This window comes from Pongo abelii, chromosome 10, assembly GCF_028885655.2.
Source record: "Pongo abelii isolate AG06213 chromosome 10, NHGRI_mPonAbe1-v2.0_pri, whole genome shotgun sequence".
Lineage (NCBI taxonomy): Eukaryota > Metazoa > Chordata > Mammalia > Primates > Hominidae > Pongo > Pongo abelii.
The window spans coordinates 11,395,779-11,410,886 of NC_071995.2; the positions used below are offsets into that span (position 1 = coordinate 11,395,779).

Consider the following 15,108-nt stretch of genomic DNA (forward strand, 5'->3'; position numbering starts at 1 on the left):
AACTACAAAGCACCCAGCTAACAACTTCACAATAGAATCAAAACTTCACATAGCAATATTAGCCTTGAATGTAAATGGTCTAAATACCCTCACTTAAAAGTCACAGAGTGGCAAATTGAATAAAAAACAAAAGCCATCTGTCTGCTGTCTTCAAGAGACCCATCTCACATGTAATGTTACTGTCACTCTCAAAGTAAAGGGTTGTAGAAGGATCTGTAACACAAACAGACAAGAAAAAAAGAAAGAATCACTATTCCTATATAAGATAAAACAGATTTTAAACCAACAGCAGTAAAAAAATGACAATGAAAGGTACTACATAATAATAAAGGGTTCAATTCAACAAGAAGACTTAACTGCCCCAAATATACATGCGCTCAGTGTTGGAGCACCCAGATTCATAAAACAAATACTTCCAGACCTATGAAAAGATTTAGATACCCACTCAATAATACTGGGGGACTTCAACACCCCACTGAGAAGATTAGACAGATCATTGAGGCAGAAAACTAACAATGAAATTCTGGACTCTTGAAAAAACCCTTAAATAATTAGGCATTGAAGGAACATACCTCAAAATAATAAGAGCCATCTATGACAAAACTACAGCTAACATTACACTGAACATGCAAAAACTGAAAGCATTCCACTTGAGAACTGGAACAAGAAAAGTGTCCCCACTCCCATCACTCCTATTCAACATAGTATTGAAAGTCCTAGCCAGGACAATCAGGCAAGAAAAAAAAAAGGCATCCAAATAGAAAAAAAAAAACCATAGTCAAGCTATATCTCTTTGCTGATGTGAATCCATACATAGAAACCCCTAAAGGCTATGCCAAAAGGCTCCTGACACAGATAAAGGACTTCTGTAAAGTTTCAGGATACAAATCAATGCACAAATATCAGTAGCATTTCTATACACTAAAAATCTTCAAGCTGAAAGCCAAATCAAGAATGCAATCCCATTTACAATAGCCTCAAAAAGGAAGTGAAAGAGAACTGTGAAACACTGCTGAAAGAAATCATAGATGACACAAACAAATGTAAAAGCATTCCATGCTCATGGATAGGAAGAATCAATATTGTTAAAATGGTTGTACTGCCCAAAGCAATTTACAGATTCAACTCTATTCCTATCAAGCTACCAATGTAATTTTGCACAGAACTAGAAAAAAAAACTATTTTAAAATTCATATAAAACCAAAAAAAGAGCCCAAATAGCAAAAGCAATCCTAAGCAAAAAGAAAAAAGCCAGAGGAATCACATTACCTGACTTCAAACTACACTATAAAGCTGCAGTAACCAAAACAGCATGGTAATGTTATAAAAACAGACACACAGACCGATGGAACAGAATAGAGAACCCAGAAATAAAGACACACAACTAGCATCTGATGTTTGACAAAACTGACAAAAATAAAGAATGGGGAAAGGACTCCCTATTCAGTAAATGGTGCTGGGATATCTGGCTAGCCATAAGCAAAAGAATTAAACTGAGCTTTTACCTTTCACCATATACAAAAATTAACTCAGGATGGGTCAAAAATTTAAATGTAAGACTTTACACTACAATAATCCTGGAAGAAAACTTAGGAAACACCATTCTAAACACTGGCCTTGGGAAATAATTTATGACTAAGTCCCCAAAAGCAATTGCAACAAAAAACAAAAATTGACAAGTGGGACCTAATTAAACTAAAGAACTTCTGCACACATTGTATAAACTATCAACAGATTAAACAGACAACCTATAGAATGTAAGATTTGCAAACTATGCATGCAACAAGGGTCTAATATTCCAAATCTATAAGGAACTAAAACAATTGAACAAGCAGAAAACAAATAACCCCTTTAAAAATGAGCAAAAGACATGAACAGGCACTTTTCAAAAGAAGACATACAAGCAGCCAACAAATATTTTAAAAGGCTCAACATCACTAATCATTAGAGACATGCAAATCAAAACCACAAAGAGATACCATCTCACACCAGTCAGAATGGCTACTATCAAAAAGTTAAAAAAATAAAAAAACAGATGCTAGTGAAGCTGTGGAGCAATGGGAACACTTGTACCCTGTTGGTGGGTATGCAAATTACCTCAGCCACTGTAGAAAGCAGTTTGAAGATTTCTCAAAGAACTTAAACTACCATTTAACCTAGTCATCCCATTACTCAGTATACTATATGTATGCCACACTTTTTTGGTCTAATCCATTTCTTTTTTTGAGACAGAGTCTCACTCTGTTGCCCTCTCACTCTGTTCACAAGAAAATAAACCATTCCACCAGAAAGACACATGTACTCTCACAATTTCATTGGAACACTATTCACAATAGCAAAGGCATGGAATCAACCTACATGCCCATCAACAATGGATTACAGGTCAGGCACAGTGGCTCATGCCTGTAATCCCAGCACTTTGGGAGGTCAAGGTGGGCAGATCACCTGTGGTCAGCAGTTCAGGACCAGCCTGGCCAACATGGTGAAACTCTGTCTCTACTAAAAATACAAAAATTAGCCGGGTGTCCTGGCACCCGCCAGTAATCCCAGCTACTTGGGAGGCTGAGGCAGAAGAATCGCTTGAACCTGGGAGGCAGAGGCAGCAGTGAGCTGAGATCATGTCACTGCACTTCAGCCTGAGAAACAGAGTAAGATTCTGTCTCAAAAAAAAAAAAAATGGATTAGACCAAAAAAGTGTGGTATATATAGACCATAGAATACTATGTAGCCATTAAAAAAAATGAAATCATGTCCTTTGCAGCAACATGGATGCAGCTAAAGGCCATTGTCCTGAGTGAATTAATGCAGAAACAGAAAACCAAATACTGCAAGTTTCACTTATAAATGGGAACTACACAATTTTAACTAACACTACTAAGTGATAGAATTGAGAATTGTACCTCTGACTCCAGACTCAGTCCTTAACTATTATAGTGTTTTTTGTGGAGACCATATGAGTGCAGAGGTGAAAATCCTGACAGATATTGAAAGATGCTATTGGGTAAATAAACTACAAGAGAGTTCAGAGAAATTAATGATAAAAATGATCATACTACTCCTCTCACTTACCTAATTTTTAAGCAAACCCATTTGGGAGGTCCTTTCTAAAAAGAAAATAAAAGAGAGAAAATGAGAATGCTCAAGTAGGTAGTACTATTGAAACAGGCTACTAAAAATGCATGTGGTATCACCAAAGAACCTGTTCTGACAGCAGAGAAAATGAAATCAGGCTTTCTGTCATTATACTCAAGGATAACTGTGCCTTATTGCAAATATTTATTCCAAATGATCCATAAAATATCTTTGAATTTTGAAAGCAAAAAAAGTTAAAAATAATTTTCTTATAGGAAAATCGTTGATTATTGAACTTCATTAAGAGTTTTTAATGCCCTCTCTTTGAAAGACACTGTAAAGAAAATGAAATGACAAGCCTCTGGCTGGCAGAAAATATTTATAAAACATATGTCTGATAAAGAACTTACATTCAGACTGATATGGTCTGGCTGTGTCCCCACCCAAATCTCATCTTGAATTGTAGCTCCCATAATTCCCATGTGTTATGTGAGGGACTCAGTGGGAGATAATTGAATCATGGGGGTGGTTTCGCCCATACTGTTCTCATGGTAGTGAATAAGTCTCATGAAACTTGATGTTTTTATAAGGGGTTTCCCCTTTCGCTTGGCTCTCATTCTTTCTTGACTGCCACCATGTAAGACGTGACTTTCGCCTCTGCCATTATTGTGACGCCTTTCCAGCCATGTGGAACTGTGAGTCAATTAAACCTCTTTTTCTTTATAAGTTACCCAGTCTTGAGTATGTCTTTATCAGCAGCATGAAAATGGACTAATACAGAGACTATATAAAGAACATTAACAACTCAGTAATAAAAACAGAAAGCAATGAATCAAGCTAAATAGTTGGCAAAAGGTTTAAACAAACATTTCGTAAAAAGAGGTTTTATGAATGACCCAAAGCACATGAAAAAATGTTCAGCCTCACTAGCCATTAGGAAAATGTGAATTAAAACTATGATGAGATGCCATTACATTCTGACTAGAATGGCCAAAATAAAAAACAAAACAGAGTACCTACCAACTTTTGGCCAGAATGTGAAATAACTGAAACACTCGTATATTGCTGGCAATAATATGAAACAGTGCAACCACTCTATAGAACTCTGGCAGTTTTTTTTAAGTTAAACGTACACTTACCATATGATTTGACATTTTTACTCATAGGTATTTACTCAAGAGTGAGGAAGTCATATATCCAGAAGAAGAGACATACATGAATGTTGATACCAGTTTTATCTATAATGGCCAATAATTGAAAACCATTCGAATGTTCATTAACAGGAAAGAGAAATTTTTTAATGTGGGATATCCGACATTACTCAGGAATACTGCTCAGGAGCAAACTACTGATTAACACAACAAAATAGAAGAACTTCAAAAACATTATGCTGAGTTAAGCCTCACATATAACAATACACACTCTATAACTGTATGTGTGTGTGTGTGTGTGTGTGTGTGTGTGTGTGTGTATATGGCATCTATATATCTATATATCTATATATATAGATATATAGATGCATAAAATTGTAGAAATCAAAAACTCTCTTATTGTTACCAAAAGCAGATAAGTAGTTGCTTGGAAAAAAGGGCTGGAGAGGAGAGGGTAAACTGCAAAGGGCACTGACATTGTGGTCACACAAGTATATACATTGTCAAAACTCTAACTGAAATGTGGACTAACATGTTGCATTTTATTATATGTAAATTATACCTCAATAATATTTACTTTAAAAGGCATAATGTAAAATATGTATGTACACATACATACAATATAATTACTAAAAAACCCTTATCTTTTTATGTGGCAGTTACTCATATTAAACTTTTTAACCCTCACAATTCTCTCAACCCATCAGCATAGTAATAGTGGCAAGTCCAAACTTCCCTAATTCTATTCCAAATAACTGTTCTAGTTATCTGTAACTCACCATTTAAATAGGAGTACTTGAGATAATAAAATAATTACCTAAATCACCCATCCCAATGAATGATTTAGAATTGAAGAGCCATCGCCAAACAAAAGATTGTAGATTTACAATTAACATCTAAGTATGCTGTAGTATATGTTTTTAATTTACAATAGAATCTGCCAATAATTTCCTCAAATAAGTTTCAAATTCCTAATAATGTAGAAATACATGTCATAAATACATAATATTCTTAGGTAAGATGCTATTATAGAGAAGAATTTAAAAAATTTACAGTGACCTTCACAATAAAAGAAACCAGGGGAAGCATAAAATATCTTTTAAACTCCTTGTAGACTCCTGTTTCTGTCTGCAATATTCAATAATCTGTGGTCTGAATGGCTTATGAAATTGTGAGTTTCTCATCGTTTAGCCCATACCTTAGCTGCCACCAAAAGAAAGGCCTGTCTTAACTTAGGGTTTCCTAGAATCAGAAGAAAGGAGTGGCTTGAAGGATAGAAGAGTCCAATCGTCTCACAAAGCATGTAGATCGCTGTGTTCTGATACAGCTCAGAAATCCATGATATGAGAATACATAGAAAGAAACTAGCATAGAGTAAAAGGAATGAGATCACAATTTTCAAGGCATTTGTATGGACCTTGGTCCTGGGCTCTCTGTGTCCTTTGTAATTGAGTTGCATTTTCTGGAGATGTTTCTGCAGGGAGAAAATTAACAGGGAAAAAGAGATGAGGGCCACAGTAAATGGTGTTAGACTGAACATAGTCATAGTGAATTTGACCGACACTGAAAATGTTACAAAGTCACTCATACTGAAATTCCAAGTTGTGTTTCCTTCATATCGGTCCAGCCAGTCTTTTATATGTATGTTTATTTGTATCAGATTTAAAAATAAGAAGACCAGGCTTCCTAGCAGTATCATCAGAATCACTTTGTTTACTCTCCACTTCAAATAGAGAAAAGCAGGGCTAGAGAAACTTGCTATTTTGAGCAAATAAAAGATGCTGAGGATTGTAGCAAGCCAGAGACTGAAGTGATTAGAAACTATCCAGCTAAAAATCATAATTCTTAATCCTGTTCCAGACACAAATATGGCTAGATAATGCAGAGCTAAAAACCAACTTACTAATATTTCCCAGATCAGCCCAATTCTGGAGATTGCCAAGATAATGAGGAGTTTATCAACTGAGGACAGCTCTCTTTTACTGACCCAGTCAATGTAGTTTATCAGTACTATAAATCCATTGCTCAAATTCCCAATTATGAATTCTGCAATTATTACAAGAGTGAGGATACTCGGCAGGGCACTTTCCATGTCAGAACAGAGAAAGTTCAATGTCTAATGTCACTGCTGGTTATTCACTGATCTAAAATGCTATTCATATCTTTGAGTGTCCAGTGGAGTTCTTCTTCCTTCTCCTTTTTCTGCTCCTTCTTTCATTGTTGGCTCAATGTCAAAGCAGAAATCTTTAAAGTTTGCTGATCGATCTTCACATAGCTATTCTGGTGATATCTTTATTTTTCTTCAATTTCTCTGCTGAGCCCTAGCTAAGATATTTATGTCTTCACCATGCGCAGAAATATTTCATAGATGATTATGAAGCAAAGTTAAACTCACATTTGCAACCATGCAGATAAAGATATATTCTCTTTCATTGTTTTGTACTTTTTTGCCTTGTCTGAGCATAGAAAATTAGATTCAACCAGCTTGATTTCTGAGGTACAAATATTATAAAAATCTGATTCATAGAATATGTAGCTAAATGAAGCTTTTATGGCTAATAGCATAGCCAATGAAGATTCATAAAATATGCAAAGACAGACCTATGCTATTTCAAAAGAGTGCTCAATTTCTTGTGGAGCTAAAGCTGGATCTGGTCAGTACTGTGACTAAAGAGAAACTCGTTTACGAAGCATCCATCTTTCTCATTCCCTGCCTCATCACTACTTAGCAGTGCTCACCACCATCCCTCCATAGGCACCAAATGCCTTCACGTTTTATCCACTTTTCCGCTCATATTTCTTTTTTAAACTTAAAAGTGATTAAAAAACAAATTTTACAAAATCAGCAACAGCTACCAAAGAAAGCAGTACTGTATTACATCATAACTTGCAAAACTGATAACCAAGCAAAGAAACAGATACACTAGTTCCCCTTATCCACAAGGCATATGTCCCAAGACCCCCAGTGGATGCCTAAAACAGCAGATAGTGCCAAACTCTATATACAATATATTTTTTTCCTGTATTCACCTACCTATGATAAAGTTTAATTTATAAATCAAGCACAGTAAAAGATTACAAAAATAACTAATAATAAAATAGAACAATTAAAACAATATACTATAATAAAAGTTGCCAGGAGTTGTGGCTCATCCCTGTAATCCTAGCACTTTGGGAGGTTGAGGCGGGAGGACTGCTGGAGCCCAAAAGTTTGAGACCAGCCTGGGCAACATAGGGAGACCCTATCTCTAAAATAAATAAAAATTTAAAAAATAAAAAGTAAAAAATGTGTTAAAATATATAGTGTGGTGTCTCTCACTCTCTCAAGATACCTTACTGTACTGTAAAAACCTATTTTTGGACTGTGGTTGACCCTGGGTCACTGAAACTGCAGATAAGGGGGAACTAATGTGTTCGTTGTGAAGAGTCAAGGTTCCTCACCCAGCCCCACTCTTTCAAAAACTACCAAAAAAAAGTGAATTACCAAAATTCTGAAAAAGTGGAGACTCAAGAAAGATTGCCTAATTCAAAATTAATGTAAATAAAACAATTTGTTATCTTGATTATAAGATAATAAATAGCCATTTAGCTGGATGAATACAAAGCTATTTTTATTTAATAAACATAAAATTTGTGAATTATGAATGCTTGTACTTTATTACTCATGCAACCTTTATTGGGTGATCTACAGAGTACTAAAAAATTTACAAAATAATTGCATCATCTTTAATGATTTGCAAGTTTCAACTATAATTTAAAATAGGTAGATATTTTCTGTTTTGTTGTTACAATGGTATATTTGTCAAGATAGAATAGAAAATATCTCCTTTAACAGTTTGTTAGCTTTGTATATTTATGACCTTTAAATATCTAGCCATGTGGCATGTGGTCTTCCATTTGCATTCTTGACCCAGGCCTGAAGAGATCTTTTATACTTTTTCATTTTAGGGTGGTCTTCCTACCTATCTAGAGAAAAGGGTTTGGGAATGCCGGTCACAACTTGATAATACCCCAAATCTGTACAAATAGGCCTGAGGGATGGTACTGTACTTATTGGTATATGAAAAAATACGATGGTTTTTTAGAACTTGTGACATAACACATGACAAAGACATAGAGAATGGATAGCAGGCTTGCGGTTCTGAGCTGCATTTTCCTGGTGTGTTTCCATAAGAGAAAACATTTAAAAATATGAATGTAATCAAAGAGATGTAGTCTCTCACTTCTATAAGAGAAAGAGAATAGATGCTAGGGAGCATCACGGAAAAACTTTTTCAGCAGTCTGAACTGAAAAGGAAAATGAGGCAAAGGGCAGGAAGAGGAAACAATGAAAGGTTTGAGTATGTAAAGTATTTTTTAAGTCACTGATGGATGCAGTTTGCCAACGTTGTGTTAGGATATTTGCATCTATGTTTATGAGGAATATTGACATTTAATTTTCATTTCTCATATTGTGCCTATGAGAATTTGGTATCAAGATTTAGCTAACCTCATATCATTTGTTTAGAAATATTTCTTTTCTCTTTTTCATTTTTGCTGCCTATTATTGTTACATATAACACATATAGAACATTTCATGAAGGTTAAATGCTATAAAGTGCACACTAATTTAAACACCTCCCATGGCAAGAAAGAGAATTTTGTAAACCCCGTAACACCTTATTTGCTCCTTTCTAATCATAACCCCTATCTTCATTCCAGAAGTAACAACTATCTGCAATTCAAATCATGTTATTGTTTAACTTTGTATATTTTAATTTGAATATGTATCCCTAAGCACTAGCTTGGTTTTGCCTGGTTTTGGATTGCACATGAATGGAATAATACTGTACATAATATTTTTGAATTTAACTATTTTTGATCACTATTGTTTTTAAAATTAATCATGTTGCATATAAGGATAGATCATTTATTCAATTGCTGCATAGTATTAATGGAATGACAATTCAAAATTTATCTAGTCTAGTGGAAAAACAAAGTTGGTTTATTTTGAGTTTGGAGACTATGATGATGATGATACTACGAACATTCTTTAACATGTAACTTATTATTCAGTACATGAGCGTACATTTCTATGATCTTGATCTGGAACCATTCTGTTGCCTATTTCTTCTGGTCTTGTTTTGGCAGTTATGATTTTCTAGATATTTGGCAGTTTCAATTATTTATGTTTTCACGTAATTTTGATTATAATATCATCTTATTAAATTTTTAATACCAACAGAATATATCCTTTAAATTCTTCATATTATTTGCTTTTCTTTTCATGATTTATCTTACCAGAAGTTTGCCTATTTTGTTAGTTTATTCAAGTCTGTCTTGGTTGATCTTTTCAGATGTATTATCTTTCATTAATTTCATCTCTTATATTGTTATTTAATTATTTTTACTTCCGTTGAGTATGTTTGCTGTTATATTCCTGGTATATGTTTTCCTCTTAGAATTTTTAAGCATTTCTCACAAGATTTTACTATATTTTATTATACTTAATTTTAAATATTTTCTAAATTTATTGTGATTTTTCTTCCACCAGACTATTTTTAAAATATATGTTCAAGTTTCCATTTACATAAAATTTTCTCTGCTAAAATTTATGTTATGCATATATGGTCAATTTTGATAAATGTTTTGTGTTTGCTGAAAATAATGTGTATCCTGTAGCTTTGGGGTGCAATGTTTCACACATCCACTAGATCTATTTGTAATCATATTATTTAAATCCTATTTACCTTTTCTGAGTTTTGTCTTCTTATTCTATTATTTCTTGAGATTTAATGTTAAACTATCCTGCTATGAGTATAGGTTTATCTATGTCTTTTAGAAGTCCCGTCAACTTTTACTTTACATATTTTGATGCCATGCTGATGACTGCATAGAGCATTAGAATTGTAGTATCTTCATGGCAAATGTAACCGCTACTCACATGAGGTGACATTATCTATTCTAATGTCTTTTTCCTTAAAATCTATTTAGCCTCACACCTGAAATCCCAGCACTTTGGGAGGCCGAGGCGGGCGGATCATGAGGTCAGGAGATCGAGACCAGCCTGGCTAACACATGGTGAAACTCCGTCTCTACTAAAAATACAAAAAATTAGCCAGGCATCGTGGCGGGCACCCGTAGTCCCAACTACTCGGGAGGCAGAGGCAGGAGAATGGCAGGAACCCAGGAGGTGGAGCTTGCAGTGAGCCAAGATCGCGCCACTGTACTCCAGTGTGGGCGACAAAGCGAGAGTCTGTCTCAAAAAAAAAAAAAAAAAAAGTCTATTTAGTACATATTAAAATGATTACATTAGCTTATTTTTGTTAGTGTTTTATGGTGTGATTTTTCTAAATTTTACTTTTAACTTCTCTTTGTTATTAGGATTTAGATATATATCTTGTACATAGCATAGAGGTCGTAAAATGGTACCTAGAGCTGCATGCTAACATTTTATTCCTTGTAGGATAAGAAATGTAGTCTTGTAGGAGTCCCCTCTCTCCCTTGAAGTTGTATATTATCATGTAAATTTTTGGTCAATAAAATATTGTGGAAATGACATGTTGCTTCAGAGTGAGAACATTTACTCACCAGTATAAGACTGCAAATTTCTCATCTTCTTGCCTTGACACTCAAACAAGGGTCAATAAAGCACCTATCAGCCTGGATTCTTTTGTGACCACTATGAGCACAGGACACGTAACAGAAATGAACAACAAAAACAAACAACAAAGACTTCTCCTATGTGGAGTCCCTGAGATTTGGGGATCTTGTTAGTACAGCACAGACTAAGCTATCTTGGCTAGTATGAGACTGGCCTCTTGAAATCAGGCGCTGCTAAAACAAAACACCTAACTTATGTGACACTGGCTTAATACTTGATTCACTGGCAGTGAGTGGCAAGAAAAAACATTATTGTTTACTGTAAAACAAGATAGGGAGTGGCAAAACATTTGATAGCAGTCACCTGTGGTTACGTGGGAGGTAGATCACATATTTGAAAGTTTTGTAACTCTAGAAAAAAAATATAATTGAATATACTAATGGTTCATTTGGCAATTAAAAAATTTGAGTTTAGAAAATAATTGCCTACTATCTAGCTAAATAGAAAACAGAGGGAGATGCTCTAGAAGAAAATGATATTTATGTGGGAGAATATTGCAATGAGAATACATGTGCCATAGTAAATTATGTGTGTTCAGGGACATTAAAAAAGACAAGGATTTCTAAAAGAGGAAGATTACATAATTGTTTTGAGATAATTAACCTTGGATCCAAGGATCAAGAACAATGGTGACACCTGTCTAAGATTAGACAAGGAGCTTCTGAGCAGATGTCCTTGCAGAAGTATCTTTTTGTGTAGGGTTGCAGTGGCCTTTGTGCAATGTTGTTGTTTTGTAGAGTCTTTTCTGATAGCTCTTCTTATAAGTCGTATTTACATTAAGAACTCTCCCCTCATGGCCTTCTCCAGCTCCATTTGTCAGAGTTTTAACACAAATGACTTCATTTTGATTCTGACAATTTTATACTACTTTGCAAGCAGGAAAAAAATATATCAGAAGGAAGAGTCTAGAAACTTGAAATTTTGCAGAGCTGGAACAGGCAACTGCTTCTCAACACTGAATAGTATTTGAGTTTCTAAGCCTGGTTAAAACAGCCTTGGCTGGGCACGGTGGCTCACGCCTGTAATCCCAGCACTTTGGGAGGCTGAGGCGGGTGGATCACAAGGTCAGGAGATCAAGACCATCCTGGCTAACACGGTGAAACCCCATCTCTACTAAAAATACAAAAAATTAGCCTGGTGTGGTGGCGGGCACCTGTAGTCCCAGCTGCTTGGGAGGCTGAGGCAGGAGAATGGTGTGAACCCGGGAGGCAGAGCTTGCAGTGAGCCAAGATCATGCCACTGCACTGCAGCCTGGGCGACAGAGCGAGACTCCGTCTCAAAAAACAAAAAACAAATAAACAAAAAAACTCAGCCTCAAGACTAGGATTATCTCAAGGGTATGGTTGTTACATCTATGTTAAAAATTCTGACTGGATTGTATTTACAGAAAAAGGTTCAACTGACAGTTACTGTTCTTTCAGTTTGACAAGGTAATATCAAGGCAGAGTGATTAAATATCTGGTTTCCCAAATGACGCTTTACAATGCTCAAAGTATCTGATATTAAATCCAGAGGGAAAAGCAGAGGGGTGAAAAAGCAACAAAATACAGCAAATATAAGAAGCAGCAGACTAGACAAAAACTGTGACTTGTTTGTTTGTATGTAAAGCTGACTGGAATTAAGTAGACTAAAAAATTGAGTTTCTTAAAAAATTGTGCTTCTGAAAGAAATGCCAACCCAAACTAGGTCACACGTGTCAAAGTATATTAAAATGGAGGCCAGGTCTGAAGAATCCCTAGGCAGACAAAGCCAGTTAGGTCTCATATGACCTTAAAACTGATTGATTTACAAAAGTAAGCAAAAATTAACTTGAGCTATTTTTTATAAATGCCTATAGTAAAGAAAAACAGAACTTAAACTCAACCAATCAAAGACGGCCAACAGGATAGCCAAACATTTGATTGGTTAGCTGTAAAGGTACCTTATTTCATCTGTCCTGTCTTTGCTTTTCTTCTGTGTCTGTCCTATAAAAGCGTCCCCATTGCATTCCCTCAGTAGAGCTCTGGTGTGCTCTACTCCACCTCAGTTTGGAGCTTTCCAATTTATGAGCCATCATTTGCAAATAAACTTTTAAAAAACTTTAGTGTGCCTTAGTTGACCTTATTAACACATGTTGATCTAAAACCCTGTATTAGTCTGTTCTCATGTTTCTAATAAAGACATACACAAGACTACGTAATTTATAAAGGAAAGAGGTTTAATGAACTCACAGTTCTACGTGGCTGAGGAGGCCTCACAATCATGGCGGAAGACAAAGAAAGAGGAAAGGGACATCTTACGTGGCAGCAGACAAGAGAGAGTTTGCAAGGCAACTCCCCTTTATAAAACCATCAGATCTCATGAGACTTACTTATTCATCACAAGAACAGCATGGGAAAGACTCGTCCACATGATTCAATTGCCTCCCGCTGGGTCCCTCCCCATGGCACATGGGAATTATGGGAGCCACAATTCAAGATGAGATTTGGATGGGGACACAAACAAACCATATCAAACCCTATTCCAGAGATATAGTTTAACATATTATGAAGACAAATGGGAGCTCACAGTCAATATGAGACTCTCTAGAAGATTACACTTTTTTTCCTAGTTCTAAAATTACATCTTTTTTAATGAGACTTATATTCTTTCCCCAACTCAGAACATTTCCCTGTCCTTAAGGGAGACTTGCCACAGATAGAGAACCATACAAAATAACAGTAACAACCACATAAACTGTCATGTTAGCTATGAAAAGAGTTAGTGGAAGGAATGGGCTCTCACCAAGACAGTGAAAAATAGAGGTAGGTGGTAAACAAATATGCAAAGGGACCATTCAGAAACCCAAGCAAACTGTCATTATCCCCATTTTACCGGTGCTATAAAGACCTGAAAAGAAGTGCCACAGAAATGGATTAGTGTTATCATCAACAAATATATTTGAGCCGGGCACCGTGGCTCACATCTATAATTCCAGCATTTTGGGAGGCCAAAATGGGAGGAGATCTTGAGCCCAGGAGTTTGAGACCAACCTGAACAACATAGAGAGACCACCTCTCTACAAAATAAGATAAGATAAAATAATAAAATAAAATAAAATAAAATAAAATAGCTGGGCATGGTGGTGCACACCTGTAGTCCCACCTACTTAGAAGGCTGAGGTGGAAGGATTGCTTGAGCCCAGAAGGCCCAGGCTGCAGTGAGCCATGCTTATGCCACTGCCCATCAGCCTGGGTGACAGAGTGAGACTCATATATATGTATACATTTAAATATATGTATACATCGGTGAGACTCATATATACAGATATGTATATATTTGTACATATGAGATAAGCTGGTGAGAATGAGGTCATTGAAGCAGATATCCCGTTCCTTGCCAATTAAGTCAGTGATGAATTCCATAGTTAATACCACATGAAAATGTCCTCCTCTATACCTGGATTCTCTTCAGAGAGAAAAATTCCTAATTTTATAATAATTTCTTATTTTCAACTAAGGGATTAATATAATAATTAAAGGATTAATATTTAATATTTATTGTTTCAGTACTTCTTTCTTGCTATGTCCATTAATTCCATTGCTCATTGTTAATTTGTTGTTAATTGCATTAAAATCAGTTCTTCTGTAGGATCAGGTCATATTGATCTTTATGAAATCAGAGCAATCATTATTCAAATGTTTCACCTGGCAATTTTCATACTAACAAATATTTTATTTGTTTTATAAGAGCCACAGGTGATAGCTTTCCATATTCAAAAGAATACCCAATGAAGTCTAGTGTTCTCAGATGCAGTTATGGACAGTTTTCCTTTCACTGTTTTCACTTTTTGCTTCACCCTAAACTGCAATTTATGAACACATTACAGTCCCCAATTAGGAGACAGGACATTGAAGAATGGCATTAGCAGGAGATTTCTGAATTCAGTAGCAGGAATGAACTCAAAACCAGCAGTACTGAGTCAGTTCTTGTTCTCTTGAGACTGAATTCGTGTTCATGGAAATGTTTCCGCAAGACTGAGTGGTTACAGTGTCAGAAGGCTTCTCAGGTTTTGCCTCTTCACACATGTCCACTTCCCCTTTGACCTTCTGCCATGTCAAGATACAGCAGGAAAGCCCTCACCAGAAGCTGAGCAGATGTCAGTGTCATGCTTTTTGAGCTTCCCAGCTTGCAGAAACATTAGGTCTTTATAGACTGTCCAGCTTCAATACTACGCAGCCTTAAAAAGGAACAAGATCATGTCCTTTGCAGGGACATGGATGA

At 35.7% G+C, this 15,108-nt stretch overlaps 2 protein-coding genes across 4 annotated transcripts in view; both read right to left on the reverse strand.

Moving 5' to 3' along the window:
* The window catches only part of LOC100436447 (salivary acidic proline-rich phosphoprotein 1/2), a 110,822-nt gene that overhangs the window by 38,919 nt on the left and 56,795 nt on the right, over nt 1-15,108 (reverse strand). Inside the window, exon 1 of one of the 3 annotated variants that reach the window (XM_054526836.2) lies at nt 3,070-3,216. The exons of the other annotated variants lie outside the window; for them this stretch is intronic. The gene's annotated coding sequence lies outside the window, so the exon portion shown is untranslated. Of the gene's footprint in view, nt 1-3,069; nt 3,217-15,108 lie in introns of those variants that run through there. 3 annotated transcript variants of the gene reach the window in all.
* TAS2R13 (taste 2 receptor member 13) lies at nt 3,393-7,798 on the reverse strand. Its single transcript, XM_002822928.5, has one exon. The coding sequence runs from the start codon at nt 6,313-6,315 to the stop codon at nt 5,404-5,406; it is 912 nt and encodes a 303-aa protein (XP_002822974.1). The 5' UTR covers nt 6,316-7,798; the 3' UTR covers nt 3,393-5,403.

Bases quoted from the DNA above. Each gene is read 5' to 3' on its own strand.
- TAS2R13 (XM_002822928.5), bottom strand. From the start codon at position 6,315: ATGGAAAGTGCCCTGCCGAGTATCCTCACTCTTGTAATAATTGCAGAA.